This window comes from Hyperoodon ampullatus, assembly GCF_949752795.1.
Source record: "Hyperoodon ampullatus genome assembly, chromosome: 2".
In the NCBI taxonomy this organism is placed as follows: Eukaryota; Metazoa; Chordata; class Mammalia; order Artiodactyla; family Ziphiidae; genus Hyperoodon; species Hyperoodon ampullatus.
In genome coordinates, this window is record NC_136915.1 from 100,870,602 (window position 1) to 100,890,526 (window position 19,925).

Genomic DNA, 19,925 nt, shown 5'->3' on the forward strand with positions numbered 1-19,925 from the left:
TTTGCTATTACAGGGACCTATGCAGATCTGTCTCCACGTCTGGCATTCAAGAACATGAACATTGTAAGCTGGGTCAGGCACTGGGGCCCCAGTCTGCTATCTGTCAAGGGGACACCAGGAGATGTGGGTGGGCCTGGGGGGAGTGGCTGGCCTTTGTGAGGACTTCCTTAAAAGTATGAGGGCATGTTAGGCACTCTGAGCTTCTCATCTACCAAAACCCTTCTATCGGGAATTCCCTGGTGGTCCAGTGTTTAGGACTCCACGCTCTCACTGCCAAGGACCAGGATTCAATCCCTGCTTGGGGAACCAAGATCCCACAAGGCGCATGGCGTGCCCCCCAAAACAAAACAAAACAAAAAAGCCCTTCTGTCTTTGATAGACTATCTTGGGATCAAAAGCTCCATCCAGGGCTTCCCTAGTGGCACAGTGGTTGAGAGCCCGCCTGCCGATGCAGGGGACACGGGTTCATGCCCCGGTCCGGGAAGATCCCACATGCCACGGAGCGGCTGGGCCCGTGAGCCATGGCCGCTGAGCCTGCGCGTCTGGAGCCTGTGCTCTGCAACGGGAGAGGCCACAAAAGTGAGAGGCCCGCGTACTGCAAAAAAAAAAAGAAAAAAAAACTTCATCCAGTTATTATCCACCCACCCCCCTGCCACTCCAATCTATGAATTAACACTTTCTTTGTTGTTAAATGTACATATTTCAGGTAGTTTAGGACTCTGCAATGAGACTACATGAGTTCAAGTCCTGGCTCCATCACTTCCTAGCTGCTGGCCTCGAGCAAGTCATTTAAGCTCTTTGTGCCTCTATTTCTCATCTTTGGAATGATGAGAATAAAATATTTAATTCATAGCATTATGGTGGGGATTCAGAGAGTTAATATATATAAAACACTTTAAACAGTCCCTGGTAATAATTAAAGGCCAGAGAGTATTTGGTTGATCTCTCTTAATTGTATTGTGGATTTGAGACTGGTTTGTGTTCACCTTATGGGGACTCTTGGTGATTTTGTAGAATTCCCTGGAATTCCTGCGTTCTAGCTGCCAGGCTCTCAGTTTGCTCCCACACAGTTAAAGCTCTTTTGAGATCTCAAGAAGAGAGAAAGTAACTTGAAATGCATTTTTCTGCTGATCGGAGCAGTGACATTATCTTTGTCTCCACAGAGCCTCCCCTGGTGGCTCCCGTTGCAGTTCAAGGGCTTTCTTCTCCACAGTGGTGCTCACCACATAGCACATAGTAGGTGTTTAATCAGCACTTATGGAAGGAGGAAAAAGAAAGAGTATACCGTGCAGAGGATAACATTAGTACAGAGTAGTTTATATGGACAAGGTCCCTATGGAATTGAGACTTGTGCCCTAAGACCTACTGACTAAGCATTAAAATCATCAAGGAAATGTGATCAGCTTGGAGGAGAAGGAGGGGGCGGAGGAGAGAGAAGAAACCGGAGCAGCCTGCTACCTGACTGAAGATATCAGTGTTTCCAATGATGATGGTTCCATTTGTTCAGGCCAAGTTGAAAACCTTGCCGCTGCTGAGGGACATCAAAGGCATCTCCAATTGCTCTTTGCCCCAGAGATTCATCTTTCTAGGGGTAGTTTGTCGTTTGTCTTGTAGCCGCTCATGTGCTCTACTTTATGGCTAGAGCCTATCCAGCTCACCAGACACTTCTTTGGGTTTTGGCAGGAGAAAGAGACGGGAGGTGGACAATGCTCCAGGACTGTTCTTAGTTGAAGCCCTTCTGACCTTGGCAATCTTATTCTAATTCTTATGCCAAATTAGACTTCTAATAGAGCCTCTCCCATAGCCCAGATCCTCCAGCCTAAAAGACTTGGAATAGATAGGCTGTAACTAGAGCCTAGTTTAAGGTTCCATAGAGAGTTGAAATTGAAACTCAACAGAGCTTTTCTAGTAAACACATTAGCTATTTAATCAACTAGGTCATTGACGGTAAGTAGGACTGTCTCAACTGGCATGCCAACTTTGATTGATGGATAATACCTGCCTGGGGAACAGTGTTGAGAAGGATTCTGAATCTACATCATCACATCTGGGGCTTAGGAGCAAGTGCTGTGATCAGTCAACAGTGTCTGTCCTAGATGTGGGAAAGGGGAGTAGCCCCAAGAGGGGTAGATATTTACCTGCTAACGTTGCTAATGAGAAGAGGAGGCTGTTTATTTGGAAGCTGGGAAAACAAAAATGTTTGAATGGCCACCCATGCTCATGTAAGTAAATCAAGACGGACCTTGAGAAATTCAACGTTGGGGGAAAATGTGGTACCAGCTCAAGAAGGAAGGCAAAGAAGGAATAAGCGTGGTGATAGACTAGTGTTCTAGTTCCACGTCACTGTAGGACATTTACAGTATTCAAAAACAGCCAGATGGAGAGAGAGCAGGCATGACAACCTTAGGTGGTTGTTCTGAGTTGGAGTTCAAGACCTGGGCAGACCCCAGAATAGAAAGTCAAGTCATTGATAAGCAGGTGGAAGATCATAGAGAGTGTGTTTCCCAAGCTGACTTCCATGAATCACTTAGTATCCATGAGATGTTATCAGTATTTTGCTGTGAAAAATAGACAGTGGTGGGGAGAGGATGTTCCACAGTGTTCAAGTTTGGGAAACCCTCTGTCAAAAATATTCAAGAAAGTCAACTGTAGCCCAGGGTGGCTCTTGGCCAGAGGGGGTTCTGGAAGAGAAATGCAATAAGCTATAAAAGCAAAAATGTGGGTTGGTTTTGGTGCTGAAAGGCCTTGAATGACAGGCTGAGGAGCTAGGCTTTGATTGGTAGGCATGGAGGATTGTAGGCTGGAGATGTAATGCAATCAGAGTTGGGGTTAGGAAAATGTTGATGCCATGAAGGAGAGATTGAAGAGAGGAGAGATCGAAGGGCAGAAGATTAGCTGGGAAGCTGTTTTATGGCCCAAGCATGAGGTATTAACAGCCTAAACTAGGGCAGCAGCAGTGGGAATGGAAAGAAAGGGCCAAAATCAAAAGCCATCTCACCAGTAGTATGGTTGGGACCAGGCTGACTTCAAGCAGCACTCAAGGTCATGAAGGTTGTGCTGAAGGGCACCAAATAGCCTTGCTCTACAACTCTGAGAACAAAGCCCTCAGGGTTGGAGGTAGATTGCTGAGATAGAGTGTTTGATTAGGCAGAAAGTATAACTTCTCACCTCTAGGGTTGAGTAAACCCTGGGAGAGCATCAAGGGCATTAGCATTATTTTTCTGGAGCTCTCTCACAGGCAAGCGGCCATCTGCCCTGGGCCCCTAAGGTGCATGATCACTGCAAGCTCCTTTTGCTCCATGAGTCTATGATTTTAATTTAGCACATGAATATTGGAGAGGGCCTTAGAGCATAGCTAGTCAGTGGCTTTCCAACCTGACTGAACATCAAGATTCTCCAAGGAGCTCATTAAAATGCAGATTCTTGGTCTCCCTTTCCAGACTTGGATTCAATTGCCAGAATCTGGGAATCTGCATTTTATGATGTCCTGAAGCGATTTGGATGCATAGTCAAAGTTAGGAATTATTTAGTCTCTTCTCTTCATTTTGTAGGTGAGTAAACTGAGGCCCAGATTGGAGCAAGGATATGCCCAAGGCCCCAGGCCCTTGCACCAAGGCACCAGTTAGTGGCAGGGATGGACTAGTACTCCATGCCTAAGGCTCCTCCTGTGTATTGTGAACTAGTACTTGGTCCCATTGCTAGTCTCTAGGCTGAGGGTTACACAGTGATTCAAAGTTCAGAAACCTTTTCCTATCACCTCCCTGCACTGTGAGACCCTCCAGGAGATGTGTTGCTTGAGTCTAGGATATACACACAAGAGTGCTGAGGGCAAAAGTCATAACAATAATAGTAGCTAACATTTACTGTGTGCCAGGCATTGTTCTAAGCACTTTGTATGTAGAACTCTTTTAATCCTCACAATAACCACATGGGTCAATATTATCCCCATTTTACAAAAGAGGAAACTGAGGCATAGTGAGGTTAAGAGGGCAAGAAGCTGCTTTCTTTTTTCTTTTTTTGGCTGCATTGGGTCTTCGTTGCTGTGCATGGGCTTTGTCTACTTGTGGTGAGCAGCGGGGCTACTCTTCGTTGCGGTGTGCGGACTTATTGCAGTGGTTTCTCTTGTTGTGAAGCACAGGCTCTAGGCGTGTGGGCTTCAGTAGTTGCAGCATGCGGGCTCAGTAGTTGTGGCACGCGGGCCCTAGAGCGTGCAGGCTTCAGTAGTTGCGGTGCGTGGGCTCAGTAGTCGCAGCGCGTGGGCTCTAGGGCATATGGGCTTCTGTAGTTGTGGCTTGCGGGCTCTAGTAGTTGTGGAGCACGGGCTTAGTTGCTCCACGGAATGTGGGATATTCCTGGAGCAGGGATTGAACCTGTGTCCCCTGCACTGGCAGGCAAATTCTTAACCACTGTGCTACCAGGGTGGTCCCAAGGAGTTGCTTTCACTATGTCCTGTTCAGGTGACTGTTTTCCTTTGCCTTGGGGTGCTCCTAGCCCCTACTTCTTTTATTCTACACTCAGAGCTGGCCCCCTCCCCTGCCTCCTTGTCCCCAGGGAGCCATTCAGCACAGTGCTGAGGGAATTTGGCTACAGTGTTGCCCTCAGTGTCAGGCTCTGCTATGGGCCTCCCTTTACTGAGGGGCTGCAGTCAGAGAGCCAAGCCATCAGGAGTGTTTAAGCAGCTGGCAGCATGCCCTGGCCACCAGCCCTGCCAGTCAGCCTGGAAGGGGCCTGCACGTCAGCTGGGCAGGCAGTGGGGAGAGGCTGCTTCTCCTCACAGCTCCAACTTGTGCTTAGATGGGCAGGCATATATCCGGGGAATTCATTCATCCGTGCAGGAGGAGGGGCCAGAGCAGAGGTGTAGAGTTGTGTGTGGTGCCTTAAATGAGCTTTAATTGCAGCTGATACATGGCCTCAGAACTGCTGTTGAAACATTGTCTAACTCTGTTACTCAAGGCCCTTGTGTTAGGACTCACTTGATAAAAGTTCCTCTTGGGCTTAGTGAACAAAGTTTATCTCATTTGGAAGTTGGGAAAACAAAGATGGTTTTCTAAATCTAGATGGACCTTGCAGGTCCTGGTGGTGAGTTCTCTTGGCTGTGTTTTTATTTTTGCAGTGGCTGCTAGGAAGCTCAGGTTTCTATCTGTTGCTTAAGTGAACACTGCATCTGATTTTGAGTTCTTGATGAAATTAACTTCCCCTCTCTAGCGTTCATGGTTATTAATCTCAATCAATTTTAATTTGCCATGTTTCTAACTATAATATATGAAAGTATCAGTTTCATTGCCTCTTATCTGTTAATCTGACATTTTTAATAGGTTATTTTTGGTTGCTATTTAATTTTTATATCCTTGTTGAACTTTTTTTCATGTTATTTTCTTCTATAAACTTTTGTGCTTTATGTCCTCTCCTCATTAATCTAAGTGATATTAGTGCTTACTTATGATCTGTATAATTTCTTTAAATATTAAAATTACCCTTGTGTTGTAAAAAAATTTTTCTTTAAATTGCCCAGTAGTGTGTGTGCTTTTATTTTAAGCTGCCTCAAATAGTTTACCAGAAATAGCAGGGCAGAAAATGAATGAATGAATTAAATTTCTTATTTTTGTACCACAGTGAGTGTTTATGGAGCAGTCTTTTTTTTTTTTTTTTTAATTTTTTGCGGTACGCAGGCCTCTCACTGTTGTGGCCTCTCCCATTGCGGAGCACAGGCTCCGGACGCGCAGGCTCAGCGGCCACGGCTCATGGGCCCAGCTGCTCCGCGGCATGTGGGATCTTCCCGGACCGGGGTACGAACCTGTGTCCCCTGCATCGGCAGGTAGACTCTCAACCATTGCACCACCAGGGAAGCCCTGGAGCGTCTTTCTGACATTCCACTTTATCTGCATTTGGTTTCTGGTGATAAGAGCAATAGCACTGATTGAGTGGTTATTATGTGCTGGACACTGTTCTTTACACATGTTAACTTATTTCATAACAATATTATGAGGTAGGTATTATTATTATCCCCATTTTACAGATAAGAAAGCTGAGGCCCGGATTAAACAACCTGCAGTGCTCCCACAGCTAGCAAATGATAGAGCCAGGATTCAAACCTAAAGCCTTGAAGACTATACAGCAGTGGTTCTTAATCAAGGGGTTATTTTACCCCCCAGGGGGCATAGGAAATGATTGGAAACATTTTTGGTTGTCACAACTGGGGAACTGCTCACTACTACATAGTAAATAGAGGCCAGGGAAGCTGCTAAACATTCTGCACTGCACGGGGCAAAGAATGATCTGGCTCAGGTGTCAATAGTGCCAAGTTTGAGAAACCTGTGTAGACCACCCATTATATCATCTCTTTAGGATTCCCAAAAGCTCTTTTACCTGGTTCTCCATCTTTGATCTGCCTGCACAACTGAAATGCCTCACAATGGGGTGGGCTGCTGTATCCACAGTGGCCCATCCCACGGAGGGGAGCACAGGAGTCCTGAGAGCACACCCTGGCTCTTGGGGAGCCTAAAAGGTAGAAACCTCATGAGAAAAGAGTGCTGACTGCCAGAAGCACAAAGCACAAGGCTCTAGGTCCATTGTCATTGCTGGTCCCAAGAGGGGCAGAGGCTGCGGAAGGAGCTTGTGGGTTTGTTACCTTAGGGAGGAGTGCCCCCTCCCCTAACAGGAACCAGCCAGAAAGCCCCAGGTCACTGAAGGCCCAAAGAGAGTGCTTCACATGCCCCACATACCTGCTTCTCCCTCTGCTCCTGGCCCCCAGGCACTAACCCCATCCAGCCCTCTGAGAGCAGATCCTTCTTAGCCCCTCCATCTCATCTAGATACTGACCCAGCCACCACTGGAAGCTTCCTGGGGTGGGATGAGTCCTGTTTCCCTTGAACCCTCACACTAGCTCACTGCAGGTCCCTCGTGGGGAAGTCTCAGTTGCATCCTTCCAGAGGACACAGCAGGAAGAATGCTCCTAATCCTGGCAGCTCGGGCATCACTTTGGAAGGCAGTCCTGTTGTGGAAAGAACACTGCACAAGGAATTGGCAGACCTAGGCTGGTGGATCTGTGTACTCAGGGGCCTAGCATGGGAGTCAGTGTGAGCCTGAGTTACATTTGTCTCCTCCACAGTGCCTGGCATGGGGCTTTGCATGGGGCTGGCTGTCAACAGTTATTTTTTTGGGTGGAATAAATGCATCACTGCCCTGCTCTGCTCTCTGATCTGGACAGATTGATACCACCTCCACAGACAGATTTGGGTGGTGGCGGCAGTCTGCTCCATGGCAGAGGATGCAGGATACACGCGATCCACGTATGGAACACGACTGAAGGGCTTACCAGCTTCCTCCTGCCTGCTGTGTGGGTGCCTGGACAGCGTGGTCATGGTGAGTCCTGCTCTTGTCTGCGGGCTTGTCTCAGCCCACCTCATTCTACCTCCCAACCACGCACACCTGGGCTAGAGGGCCTTTGCGGTGAGGGGCTGGTGAGTTAAACGGAAACTAATTAGGGGACTACTTTGTGCCAAATACCGGGCCAAGTGTTGCGGACACAGCAATGAATAAGAAAGACACGGTCCCTGACTAGTGGGGAATAGAGATTTTGAACTAGTAAATATTAGTGGGATGTGTGTAATGAGGAAGTATAGGGGAGTTTGTTACTGTTTATTACTGATATATAGAAATGCTAGAAATTCGATGGATACAATTTTCATCTCAGAAGCCACATTAGTGTCCCATTCCTCTATGTGGTTCCCGCCCATAGGCAAAGGTGGTGGTTATGTGTATGGCCTGATTCATTTCAAGTTATGTCCACCCCAAAATATCTGGCCCTATGGTCTATTATGCTGTAGTTAAAAGAGTACATGGTCTATTATGATATAGTTAAAAGAATTTTGAAAAGATCTGGTTTTGAATCCTGTCTCTTCCTCTTCTGGTCTGTTAGTTAATGTTTCTGAGACAATCTCCCCCTCTGTAAAATTAGAATAACAATAACCATCCCCAGAATTCCAGGAAATGCCTCTTGAGTTACTACATGGAGTCAGCCTTGGGACAGCCCTCATTTTCTCTGACTGAAAATCCCTGCAACTAGAGTGAGGTGCGGCCACAGCACAAGGTCACGTCCTAAGAGGCAATAATTCAAAGTCCACTTTAGTTGAGGGAGGAACAAAGGCAAGGTCTGGTCCTCTACCCAATGGGCTAGTTTGTAGACCACCCTTGAAGACCCTAGTCCAGGATTCCCAAATGGTAGAAGTCAGACAGTGACAGGGGGAGTGAACATTTCTAACTTTACTATCTAGTGTTGATTTTAATGTGTTTTGGGAAATACAACCAGCAAAACAAATGCATGATTTTATGAATATTTTTGTTTAGAATGCTGCTAGGTTTAAATAAATGCATTAATTTAAAGAACTAGGTAGATAATTGTTCAGTCGGCACAATGATACAACAAAAATCATGAAGGCGGCTCACAAATGACTGGAGTATGGAGAACACTGGTCTCATAAGCCTCTTCGTGTTAGTGCTGAAAAAACTGAGGTCCAATAGGGTGAAGTTTACGGTTGGCAAGAAGCAGACCTGGGGTTAGAACTGAATCCTCCAGAGCCCAGTGTGGTGTTCTTCTTAGTAGCCCAGGCCACCTTCCCCCCTTGAGCTCCCTGCACCAGAAGGTGTTTTGATTAGGGCTCTTCTGTTTTGTTTTTTTTTGCGGTACGCGGGCCTCTCACTGTTGTGGCCTCTCCCGTTGCGGAGCACAGGCTCCGGACACGCAGGCTTAGCGGCCATGGCTCACGGGCCCAGCCGCTCTGTGGCATGTGGGATCCTCCCGGACCGGGGCACGAGCCCTCGTCCCCTGCATCGGCAGGCGGACTCTCAACAACTGCGCCACCAGGGAAGCCCCTCTTTTGCTTTTAAATAACAGCTTTATTGAGATATAACTCCCATACCATAAAATTCACCCTTTTAAACTGTGCAATTCAGTGGGTTTTAGTATATTCACAGCATCGTACAACCAACAGCACACTCAATATTAGAACATTTATTAGCACCATATCCATTAGTAATCACCCTCCCCCTCAAGCCTCTGACAACAACTAATCTAGTTTCTATCTCTATAGGTTTACCTGTTCTGGACATTTTACATAAATGAAATCATATACTATGTGGTCTTTTGTGCTGGCCTCTTTCACTTAGTGTATGTTTTCAAAGTTCATCCGTGTTGTAGCATGTATCAGCACTTCACTCCTTTGTAAGGCTGCGTAATATTCCATTGTATGGATATACTACATTTATCAGTTCATGGACATTTGAGTTGTTTCCACTTTTGGCTATCATGATGAATGCTGCTAAGAACATGGGTGTACAAGTTTTTGCATGGATATATGATTTTTCTTGGATATATACCTAGAAGTGGAATTGTCTGGTCATATGCTATGATTGGGGTTCTTTTTTTTTTTTTTTTTTTTTTTTTTTGCGGTAGGTGGGCCTCTCACTGTTGTGGCCTCTCCCGTTGCGGAGCACAGGCTCCGGAAGCGCAGGCTCAGCGGCCATGGCTCACGGGCCCAGCCGCTCCACGGCATGTGGGATTTTCCCGGACCGGGGCACGAACCCGTATCCCCTGCATCGGCAGGCGGACTCTCAACCACTGCGCCACCAGGGAAGCCCTGGGGTTCTTGATTGCAGACCACAGAAATTGCCCCTGGCCCTCTTGAACAAAGAAGAAGTTATCAGCAAGATAGTGGAGGCTTCCAGAATCCACAAGGGGAAAGGCTGAAGGGCCGGGCCTGGAAAATGGGAAAAGAGCCACAGGTAGGTCAGTGGCCAGGCAATTGAGCCTTAGGCAGGGCCACCCCATGAAAGTGCTCAGGTCTGCACACCACTGTAGCCTGCCAAAGGGAAATTAAGGAAACGGTATGAAGTTGAAGTTGGAGGGAATGATGGACATCCCCACAAAGACAAACATCTACTACAACATGGACAGATTATAAGGGGGAAAGGCCAGGCCTCCTACAGTAGCAGAACCTAGCAAACCTGGTACAGGAAAGGCAGGCAGAATTAAAGGCAGGCAGAGGTAGGAGTAGGTAAGGAGAGCAGGTGAGAGAGGCTCAGCTGTAGGATGGCCTCTGGTTGGGCTCCAGACTGATCTGCCTCTCCATTTCCCCCCATCTTGACTTTTCCTCCATTCTTCTGTCCTCCCTTGCTGGCTTCTTCTAGCAAGATTTTGAAGACACTGAAAGGAATATATATACACACTGGAAGAATTCACTAGGCTGTAAGCTCCACAAGAACAAGGGACCAAGTCTGCCTTTCTCCCCACAATAGCCTCACTGCCTAGAACAGTGCCTGGCACAGAGTAGATACTCAATAAATACCTATTGAAATCATGAATGAATACGGGCAAAAAGTAGTTGAGAAAAAAAGAATCCCACGTCATATAGATTGAATTATTACTCTCAATTCTTTACTCTTTCCTGTTTCAGTTACTATACATACATGTCCTTTGCCATTTAACTTTGCAGTACCTGTTACAGAGTAGGTGAAGAATATGTCCCTGCTCCATTGATGTTGGGCACAGCCATGTGATTTGCTTTGGCCAATGAACTGTTAGTGGACATGAAGCCAGCAAAAGCTTAAATGTGCTTGTGCAATTTACTTGGTCCCATGCACTCCTGCATCCACCTTGAGAACCTGGGTGGCCCCCGAGTAGCCACTGGCCCAAGAAAAATGAGGAGGCTTGTGGAGCCATTCTGAACACAACCTGCAGCTGGAGCCAAACCCAGTGGGTCTCAGGAGAGCCACAGCTGATCCACAGACCTGCGAGTGAGAAAAATGAGTGTATAAATGACTTTAGAGTCCAATAGACCTAGGTTGAACTTGAGCTTATTAATTCTGAGAAAGCAACATACTGTATGATTCCAACTACGTGACATTCTGGAAAAGGCCAAACTATGGAGACAGTAAAAAGATCAGTGGTTGTAAAGGGTTCAGAGAAGTGAGAGAGGGATGAGTATGTGGCATACGGGGATTTTTAGGGCAGTGAAATTATTCTGTATGATATTGTAATGGTAATATACATCATTACACATTTATCAAAACCCACAGACTATGCGATATGAGTGAACCTTAATGTAAAGTATGGACTTTAGTTGATAGTAATGTATCAATATTGGTTCATCAGTTGTAACAATTGTACCATACTAATGCAAGATATTAATAATAATAGAGGAAACTGAGTCAGGCACGGTGGTGGTGGTGGTGAGGGGGTATAGGGGAATTCTTTGTACTTCTCAATTTTTCTGTAAGCCTAAAACTCCTCAAAAAAAAAGTCTATTAATTAATTTCAAAAAAGCAAAACCAACCAACAAACAAAATTCTATCATCCTGTACTTAATGTCTCCATGTCTGTTTCCATGTCCCTAAAATGGGGATGACGCCTACCTTATGGAGTGTTGTGAGGGTGAACATATTTAGCTGCAGAGCCTCTCACGGCAGGGCTTGGTAGATTGTTGGCTGCCCATGAAGCATCCATTCCCTCTCTCACAAATCCCAATTTTTACGTAGGTTTCGCACACATCCTCCTGTGCTTCCTGCGAAACTGATCTCACCCTGAACTTCGGAGCTGCTCTTGACTGGTGTAGGGCGATCCCAACCCTCTCACCACCATTATTGGTTCAGGAACTCAGGTATGTACTGGTCAGCAGAGAGCACGGGTCCAGCCCCAGCCATGTGCTCAGGAACGGGTGTGTGGATCAGTCAGGTTCTTAGCTGCAATAACAGAAGCTGACTCTGGGTGATTCAGCACTTTACGAATTTATTAAAAGGACAATTGGGTGGCTCACACGATCATAAGGAGAGCTGGAGAGCCAGGCTCCAGGCCAAGCTGGCCCAAACCACTCCACAGTGCAGAGCTACAAGAAAACTGCTGCCACCACCAAGCTCTGGATGCGGGCGCTGCAGACTGTACCCCCAGAGGATTCTGTGCCAGGAGCTCAACTTTACTGCAACCTCTGATGCCTGCACTGTAGGAGGGAGAGAGGAGGGAGGAGAAGCAAGCTCTGTACTTTTCTTCTTGCATCACTAGCTGGAGTAAAACTCCTGTGTCTGTGTCAGGAGAGCACAATCTGGCTTCCACCTTGGGGAGGTGGGACTAAAGATTTTAAACTTGTCCTAATAAAGGATGAGTGTTCAAGAGAGCCAGAGTGGTAACAGTATGACAGATTCTGCCACAAGTTTGGCTCCAGTTTGAGAAAATGAGGCACAGCAGCACTGTTTGTTGGGACTTCTTAGGAAGAATCTTCCTCATGCATTAGACGGACACAAGAAGAGACTCTCTTTTCCTCTGGACATTGTGATGTGTTGGTGTGGTGTTTGGAGTGCAATAAATCATTTTGGCATGAGGGAAGCCAGCCTGAAAATGAAGCCAATACCCGGAGGAGGGAAGAAATAAGAGAGGAGCAGAAAGAGCAGAGCCACTGTCCTCGTCTGCTTCTGAAGCCATCCAACCTCTGCATTTCCAGCTACATGAGCAAGTGTGGCTTGGATTTTCTGTTGCTTGCAGCCACATGCATCCTAATGGATGCAGTAGCGATCACACACAAAAAACTACTAGAGGCAGCACAAGGCAAGGAAACCAGTGAAGACCTGGGTTCTAGCCCTATTTCTGCCTTGCTCCTCTTAGCCAAAGCATTTAATCTCTGAGCTGCAGTTTTGCCTCTTTCACAGAGCTGTTGTAGAGTGAAATCAAGGCTGGAAGATCCCTGTGTAGACTAGTATAAGTGCAGCGGATTATTATTCTTTCCCACAGGCTCTTGTGATCAAATGAGACAGGGGCAAAAACATGGTAATAAATGAACAAGCAAACAGCTGTTTTCTCAAAGGCTTTAACATTCCAGGTCCCCATTGGGCCCAAGTTTTCATGTATTCTCTATACTTGGCAGCTGGGTGGGAGGTAATGGGAGGTTAGGAAAGAGAAGGAAATGCTTTGAAGTAGAATTAGGTCAAAGCTGATCACTAAACTGCATGTAGATTTGGGGAGTTTGCTTTTCCCTTTCTCTGTATTCTTTTTTTTTTTTTTTTTGTGGTACGCGGGCCTCTCACTGTTGTGGCCTCTCCCGTTACGGAGCACAGGCTCCGGATGCGCAGGCTCAGCAGCCATGGCTCACGGGCCCAGCCGCTCCGCGGCATATGGGATCCTCCCAGACTGGGGCACGAACCCGTATCCCCTGCATCGGCAGGCGGACTCTCAACCACTGCGCCACCAGGGAGGCCCCCTTTCTCTGTATTCTTAAAGATGCTTCAGGAAAACTGTAGGCTTTTGTTCAGGAGGGGAGGGAGGGAGGGAGGATGCCAGATATGCCTGATGTTTTACCTTTATTCTCTTGTATTATCCTCACAGCAGCCCTTGGAGGTAGGGATGTTTGCTTCCATTTTCAGGTGTGGAAACGGTTTAGAGAGGTCAAGTCACCTGCCCTCGGTATGAACTTGAACTTAGTCCTATCAGATTCCAGACCGCGTGCTCTGTTCAGTATCCCTCACCAGCCCCCAGGAGAACATGAAAACACACTCCACTTGCGTATTGAGCTCCAGAGGTTTAAACTGAAGCTTTGAGAGGGCTGAGGGAAGGCACAGTTTCCTTGGGTTAACTTCAAACGTTCTTTTCCCCTGAGGGAGGCACCGGTGGTCATATGTGTAAATACCGAGGATGTCTTTGAAGGACATGTGAGGGTGGCAGGGAAGGGAACAGGGCCTCTGGGGGATGGTGGAGAGAGAGGCTCTAACTTTTCACTGTTGGCCTTCTCTTTGGTAAACATTGTACTTTGTGCATGTATTATCTACTGAGAAAGTAAATTACATGATATTTGGTGTTTAGGTATTTGTCTGCTGCTTTCCAACAGTGACCTGGTCTAGTCACTCTTTAACATTTCCTCATTTGTAAAATAGGGATAAAAATGTCTACCTCTGCGACCTGCTCAGAAGGTTAGATCATAAAATGCGCAGGAAAGGGTTTGGCACTGAGTAAACGCTCAATAAACAGAGGCCATTTCTCGAAACTGCAAAGCTCTAGCCATATGAAAGCTACAATTGATAGGCCATTATTTGTTGTCCAGGGCATTTACACAGATAATTTTGGAATATTTAAATTTTCAACCTGTACTACCTCTTGGGTCTGAAATAGTTTGGCAAGTTCACCATGAGAATAAGCCATATGTTACAAGAGAACATAGGTGTGAGGTCAGACAGATCTGACTTCAGAACCTAAGGCTGTGTAACCCTGAGCAAGGCGCTCAAGCTCTCTGAGCTTTAGCTCCCTTGTAGCCCTGGGATGATTGGATTCTCATGGGTGGTCTTCGTTCCTCATCAAATGCCCACATCCCAAACCAGATTCAACTCCATAACACATTAGTTAGAAATCTCTTGAGGGATATAGGGAAAAAGACACAGATCACACACTACGTAATAGACACAATCAAATTCTCCATCAGACACCTTTCTTTTCCATCCATCCTCCCAAATTCCTCTTCCCTGCCAATCATTTTCTTGTTCTCTCCTTTTCACCTCTATAACTTTTAAAAACTCTCTCTGTTGTCGGGAGTAGTTCGTCTCTACCCTCAGCAGGTGAGCCCCACTCAGCAAAACAAAGACCAAGCAGAAGACACATTTTTGGTTCTTGAGTGTGTCTCTTTGGAGAGGGAATGGGGGCAGCCTCAGTCCATCCTGCCATGTGTAATTGGGGGATAATTATACTTGCCTTGCCAGGTTGTTGTGAGAATGAGCAGAGCTGGAATTCATGTCCAAGTCTTCTGACCTCAAGTTCAATATCCCTTCCCACAGCTACAACAGAATATTATAGAATCTTGGTTACTAGAAACTCACCTAGCTTGAACTCTCAATCTAACTTTTTCTAATTTTGTTGTTGTTATACGTTCAGCTTTTAGAAGAGACAAAGAGCTAGTCAGGAATGTGAAAGTAAAAATACAGTTTCCAGAATAAGTGCTGGGGTCAGTACAATTTTATGCCAATGTCTTATTCTCTCTGTATCTGTGATGCCAACCAGGGAGACCTGAGGTTAGAGTGATGACCCCCGAAGCAGAGCGATATCCTCCATTGTCAATGAGCCATCTTACTGTGCTTACTCACCTCCACTTAGTTGGACAAGAAGTTGGACTGAGATGTTTCAAAAATCATCCACAAGACTTGAGATGTGATGAGGTTTTCTTCTTAGTCTGACTTCCCACTTTCTAAAAACCCTCTAGCAAGTTGGGATTTCACTGTATAAGACCTCTCAGAAAGTGAAAGGAGCAAGGGTGACCAAGCCTATCAAGAAGCTCAGCAGAGGGCTTCCCTGGTGGCGCAGTGGTAGAGAGTCTGCCTGGCAATGCAGGGGACACGGGTTCATGCCCCGGTCTGGGAAGATCCCACATGCCACGGAGCGGCTAGGCCCGTGAGCCATGGCCGCTGAGCCTGCGCGTCCGGAGCCTGTGCTCCACAACGGGAGAGGCCACAACAGTGAGAGGCCCGCGTACCGCAAAAAAAAAAAAAAAAAAGAAAGAAAGAAAAGAAGCTCAGCAGAGAGGCAAGCTGGCTGAGGCAGGCAGCAGCGGGGCCAGGAGTAGATTGTGTATAAGTTTCCTAGGGCTGCTGTAACAAAGTATCTCAAACTCTGTGACTTAAAACAACAGAAATTTATCCTCTCAGTTCTGGAGGCTGTAAGTCCAAAGCCAAGGCATTGGCAGGGCTGTGTTCTCTCTGAAGGCTCTAGGGGAGGATCCTCCCTTGCTTCTTCCTAGCTTCTGGTGTTGGCAGCAATCCTTGGCACACTTTGGCTGGTAGATGCATCACTACAGTCTGTGCCTCAGACATCACATGGTGGTCTCCCTGTGTGTCTCTGTGATCTCTTCCTTTTTATTTCTTCTTTTTTTTTTAATTGAAGTATAGTTGATTTACCATGTTGGGTTAGTTTTAGGCTTACTTTTTTCATATTATTTTCCGTTATAAGTTATTACAAGATATTGAACATAGTTCCCTGTGCTATACAGTAGGACCTTGCTGTGATCTCTTCTTATAAGGACACCGGTCACTGGATCAGGCCTGCCCAATCCAGTATGACCTCATCTTAACTAATCACATCTGCAAAGACCCTATTTTCAAATAAGGTCACATTCACAGGTCCTGGGGGTTAGGACTTCAACTTATCTTTTTGGGGGACACACTTCAACTCACATCAGAGTGCTCTTCCTATCTTCCAAGTTTGTCAGCCAAGGTACCTGCTGAAATGATTCAAAAGCTAACACACAACTAACAGTAACTGAAGGGAGGAGGCTGACAGGAAGGCGAACTTGTGGGCATTTCCAAAAATGGGGCAGTGGAGGCCTTGAGTGTCAACTCAGTTCTTAATCTCCTCCTCCTCCAGTCCTGGTGGAGGCACAGTTTCATAACATCTGAAGTACAGGATACTTTGCTAGTCTTAACCTAACCCATAACTTCAAAGTTAATGTTGGCAAATTGGCTCATTCATCATTTATAAGATACAGTTTCACATGATGGTTAACATCCCCTTCCAAGGTAGATGTGAGTGTAATTCATTCCAGTTTTTAAGAGACATCTCCCAGAATTATCAAATTTATTGTCAAATAACAGTTCCAAAAAATTGCATCTGATGCTGACTCAGGCCTGGCAGGGAGAGTTGCCACTGGCACTGAGCTCTGGCACCGATTTGTGACTTCCCAGCGGGAGAACCCCAGGGATGGAAGCCCACAGGCGTGATCTCCCTCTTAGATTAAGATTTAATAGGATGGCCTCCCCCACCCAGGCTGCCAACCCGGATCAATGCCACAAGCCAACTCTTGGCCTTGCTGTGCACAAGGGCAGTGAGGAAGACTTGGCAAAATTTTAATTAACTGAAGATAAATAAACATACAGAGAGAGCATGAGTCCATTAGCTGGCACCACCACCTGGAGAGAAAAGACCTCACTAATCACACGCCACAGCAGGTGAAAAGACCTGCAGACCGGCAGTGTCCATTTGCTCTCAAATTGAAAACCATATTTTCAAGATAAATATGCATGGGGTCTCTGTTTGTCATGTTGTTTCTCCTGAAAAGCAGGAAAGCTGGGATATTAATGAGCAACTGTTTTCGATATTTCAGCCCAGGAAAGCTGAAAACACAAGAGCAGCAAAACAAGGCTGGAATGGCCCTTCCCGTGGAGGAGAGAGAGAGGGAAGTTGTTCAGGAAGCCAAGCAAAGGCAATCAGAAATTGAGGACCCATCTCCAAGGGAAAACACAAGTAACGCAGTCAGCCTCGGCTGGATCAACTGAATCTAGAAGTGGTGGAAGATCAGGTGTGGCAGAGGTATGCTATTTGCTCAGAGTCAAGGAGTCAGCAAGGTTAGATCCTAGGTAGGCCTGCAATTCACCAACCTTGGTTTGGATTGCAAGATGGACAAGAGACAGGGCTGGAGCTTAAGTTTACAACATTCTAGAGGAAGATTTTATACAGTTTTAGAACCTCGTCAGAAAGCAGGCACTTCATTTACTCATTACAGTATTTATTCATCACTTACTGCATAACAAGTGCTATCCAGATCTGGAGGCACAGCAGTGAGGAAGATCTAACGAAGTCTCTATTCTCACGATGCTTACATTCTAGCTGGAGGAAGGGAATGACAAAACCAGAAAAGATCAGGTGGCAGCTAAGTGCAGAGACCTGAATGGCCAGAAAGAGCTGGCTGTGCAAAGACCTGGAGAGCATTCCAGGGGACAGCAAGTGCAAGGCCCCGTAGGAGGTGGGAGCTTGGTCTCTTGGAGGAATGGAGGAAAGGCCAGTGTGGTTGAAGCTCAGTGAGAAAGGAGATGAGTAGTAGAGGAAAAGAATAGGCAGGGACAAGGTAAGGAGATTGGATTTTATTCCAAGCGCAATTATTTATACTTATTTACACGAAAACTGCCATTCCCTCTAGATTACAAACTTCAAGAGAGCAGAGACTATATCTGTCTTGCTTACTCCATACCTAATTTGCATTCCAGGGCATGTACTGCCTGTCTTTTTTTTCCTTCTCCTCCCTCCCCTTCTTTCTTCCTTCCTCCTCCTCCTTCTTCCTCCTACTATTACAGGTATGTAAGTTCTCCCCCACTCCCAACTAAGTTGTGAACTATTTGATGGCTTGAGTCTGGTCCTCTTCTTCTGACCTTTCTATAGTGTGGTGGGCCAGCCTCCAAGATGACCTCCAGTAATCCTTGCTTTCTTGCATGGTCCTCTTTCACACTGAATCAGGTCTGTCACTGTGTGACTAGTAAATAAGGTAAGAGGGATAGTGTATGACGTTCAAGGCTAGGCTGTAAAAGTCACTACAGCATCTGACTTGGTCTCTTTTTTTCTTGCCTGGGGGGAGGCCAGCCGCCATGCCATGAGGGCACTGAAGCAGTGACATGGAGAGACCCACATGGAGAAGAACTGAGTCCCCTGACCAGAGCCAACAGCAGTTTGGCAGTCAGGTGAGTGAGCCCCTTGGAAGTGGATCCTCCTGCCCCAGCCAAGCCTTCAGATGATTGTAGCCCCAGCTGACGTATGACTGCAACCACATGAGAGACCCTGGGCCAGAACTGCCCCCTGCATCCTTCCCAAATTCCTGACCAACAGAAACTGTGAGAGATAATAAATGATTTGTTTTTTTTTAAGCCATTAAACTTTGGGTGACTTCTTAGGCAGTATTAGATAACCAGGGGGCATAGCATAAGGTCATGCACAAAGTAGTAGGGTGAAAACACAGCTATGAGGAAGGCCCTTTTTCTGTGGGACAGAGGGCCAGGGAGCACCTGAAACAAGGGGAGGGCTAATGCTGTGCCTGAGGGCATCTAAGAGTCAGGTCTGAAAGAAGGGACCACTGATGAGACCATTCAAGAATAAATGTGGAGGGCAGAATTGTTCAGCTATTATCTCCTGCAGAGAAGACAAAAGCCAGGAGATCCAACCAAATTATATCTGCAAGAATCTAGAACCTTCCCCAGGTTTGTTGTTTTTGTTACCCTGGTCTAGTTTTGCAGAGTGAAAAGCTCTTGAGTGTTTGTTTAGGGTAACACATCACAAAGAATCAGGGAGAGGGGTGGGAGGAGGCAGCTACCAGGAGGGGAGGCAAGTGAGTGAGGCCCTGGGACCTGCTGAGGGAATCAAGTCAGGACAGAAGGCCGACTGGGCCTGAGTCATGCCCCCAGGGCTTAATAGTTGAAAGTCCACTGCACATGCATGTTGCACAGAGTGAAAACGTTTCAGTAACATCCTGGGGCATAGGCACAGCCGTTTCCAAATCTGCCCTCTTCCTAAGACTCTTTGCTTTTGTCAGAGCTGGCACCTCGCAGGTGGAAATGTGGAGTCATCTCAGTTAGCTGTGTGAGGCATATGCCCAGCAAATTATTTATCCTCAAACAACCCCCTCCTGACAACTTTGTCTGGCTGCTTATTTGTGTAATTAATTTACGTCGTTCAGTTGAAGTCTGTTGGATTATTTCAAAATAAGTTTTATCTGGAACTCCCATATATGAAACCAATAAAAGCAGTGCTCTTGCAGTTAAGGCGGGAATGGGAACGGGTGCTGGACCCTGCCTCCCCTCAGTTTCCCCTCGCTTCCCAGGAGCCCTAATGTTCTCAAGATCATAGCTTGAAAGTCACAGGTCAAGGGTATTCTAGAGTCTGCCACAAGGTTTTATAATGATCTGACATTTGTGATTACTTATGCTGCTCTTTTCTTCCATGACTGGAAATAAATAGATTAATCTTCCTCAGATACCACCTTAGCACATACTTCCCATGCCTAACACCTCTTGTGCGATCCTGCTTCTCAGAAGTTAAAGTGCAAACTGTTTTCTCAGTGTTGTCTCTGCTCCTGGTAACTAACCCCCTCTCCACACACACTCCCTCTTCACAGTCCCCGTGTGTCCTCCCTTCAGGCCCCGTGTTT

At 46.4% G+C, this 19,925-nt stretch overlaps 1 protein-coding gene across 1 annotated transcript in view; it reads left to right on the forward strand.

Annotated features, from left to right (window-relative positions):
• LRIG2 (leucine rich repeats and immunoglobulin like domains 2) overlaps positions 1 to 19,925 on the forward strand; it is a gene marked incomplete at its 3' end in the record, with an annotated part of 111,500 nt that overhangs the window by 80,822 nt on the left and 10,753 nt on the right. The window contains exons 19-22 of the mRNA XM_079721580.1: positions 6,884 to 7,076; positions 7,227 to 7,362; positions 11,533 to 11,654; positions 17,118 to 17,257. Of these exons, the coding sequence (XP_079577706.1) occupies positions 6,884 to 7,076; positions 7,227 to 7,362; positions 11,533 to 11,654; positions 17,118 to 17,257 (591 nt within the window). The remainder of the gene's footprint in view (positions 1 to 6,883; positions 7,077 to 7,226; positions 7,363 to 11,532; positions 11,655 to 17,117; positions 17,258 to 19,925) is intronic.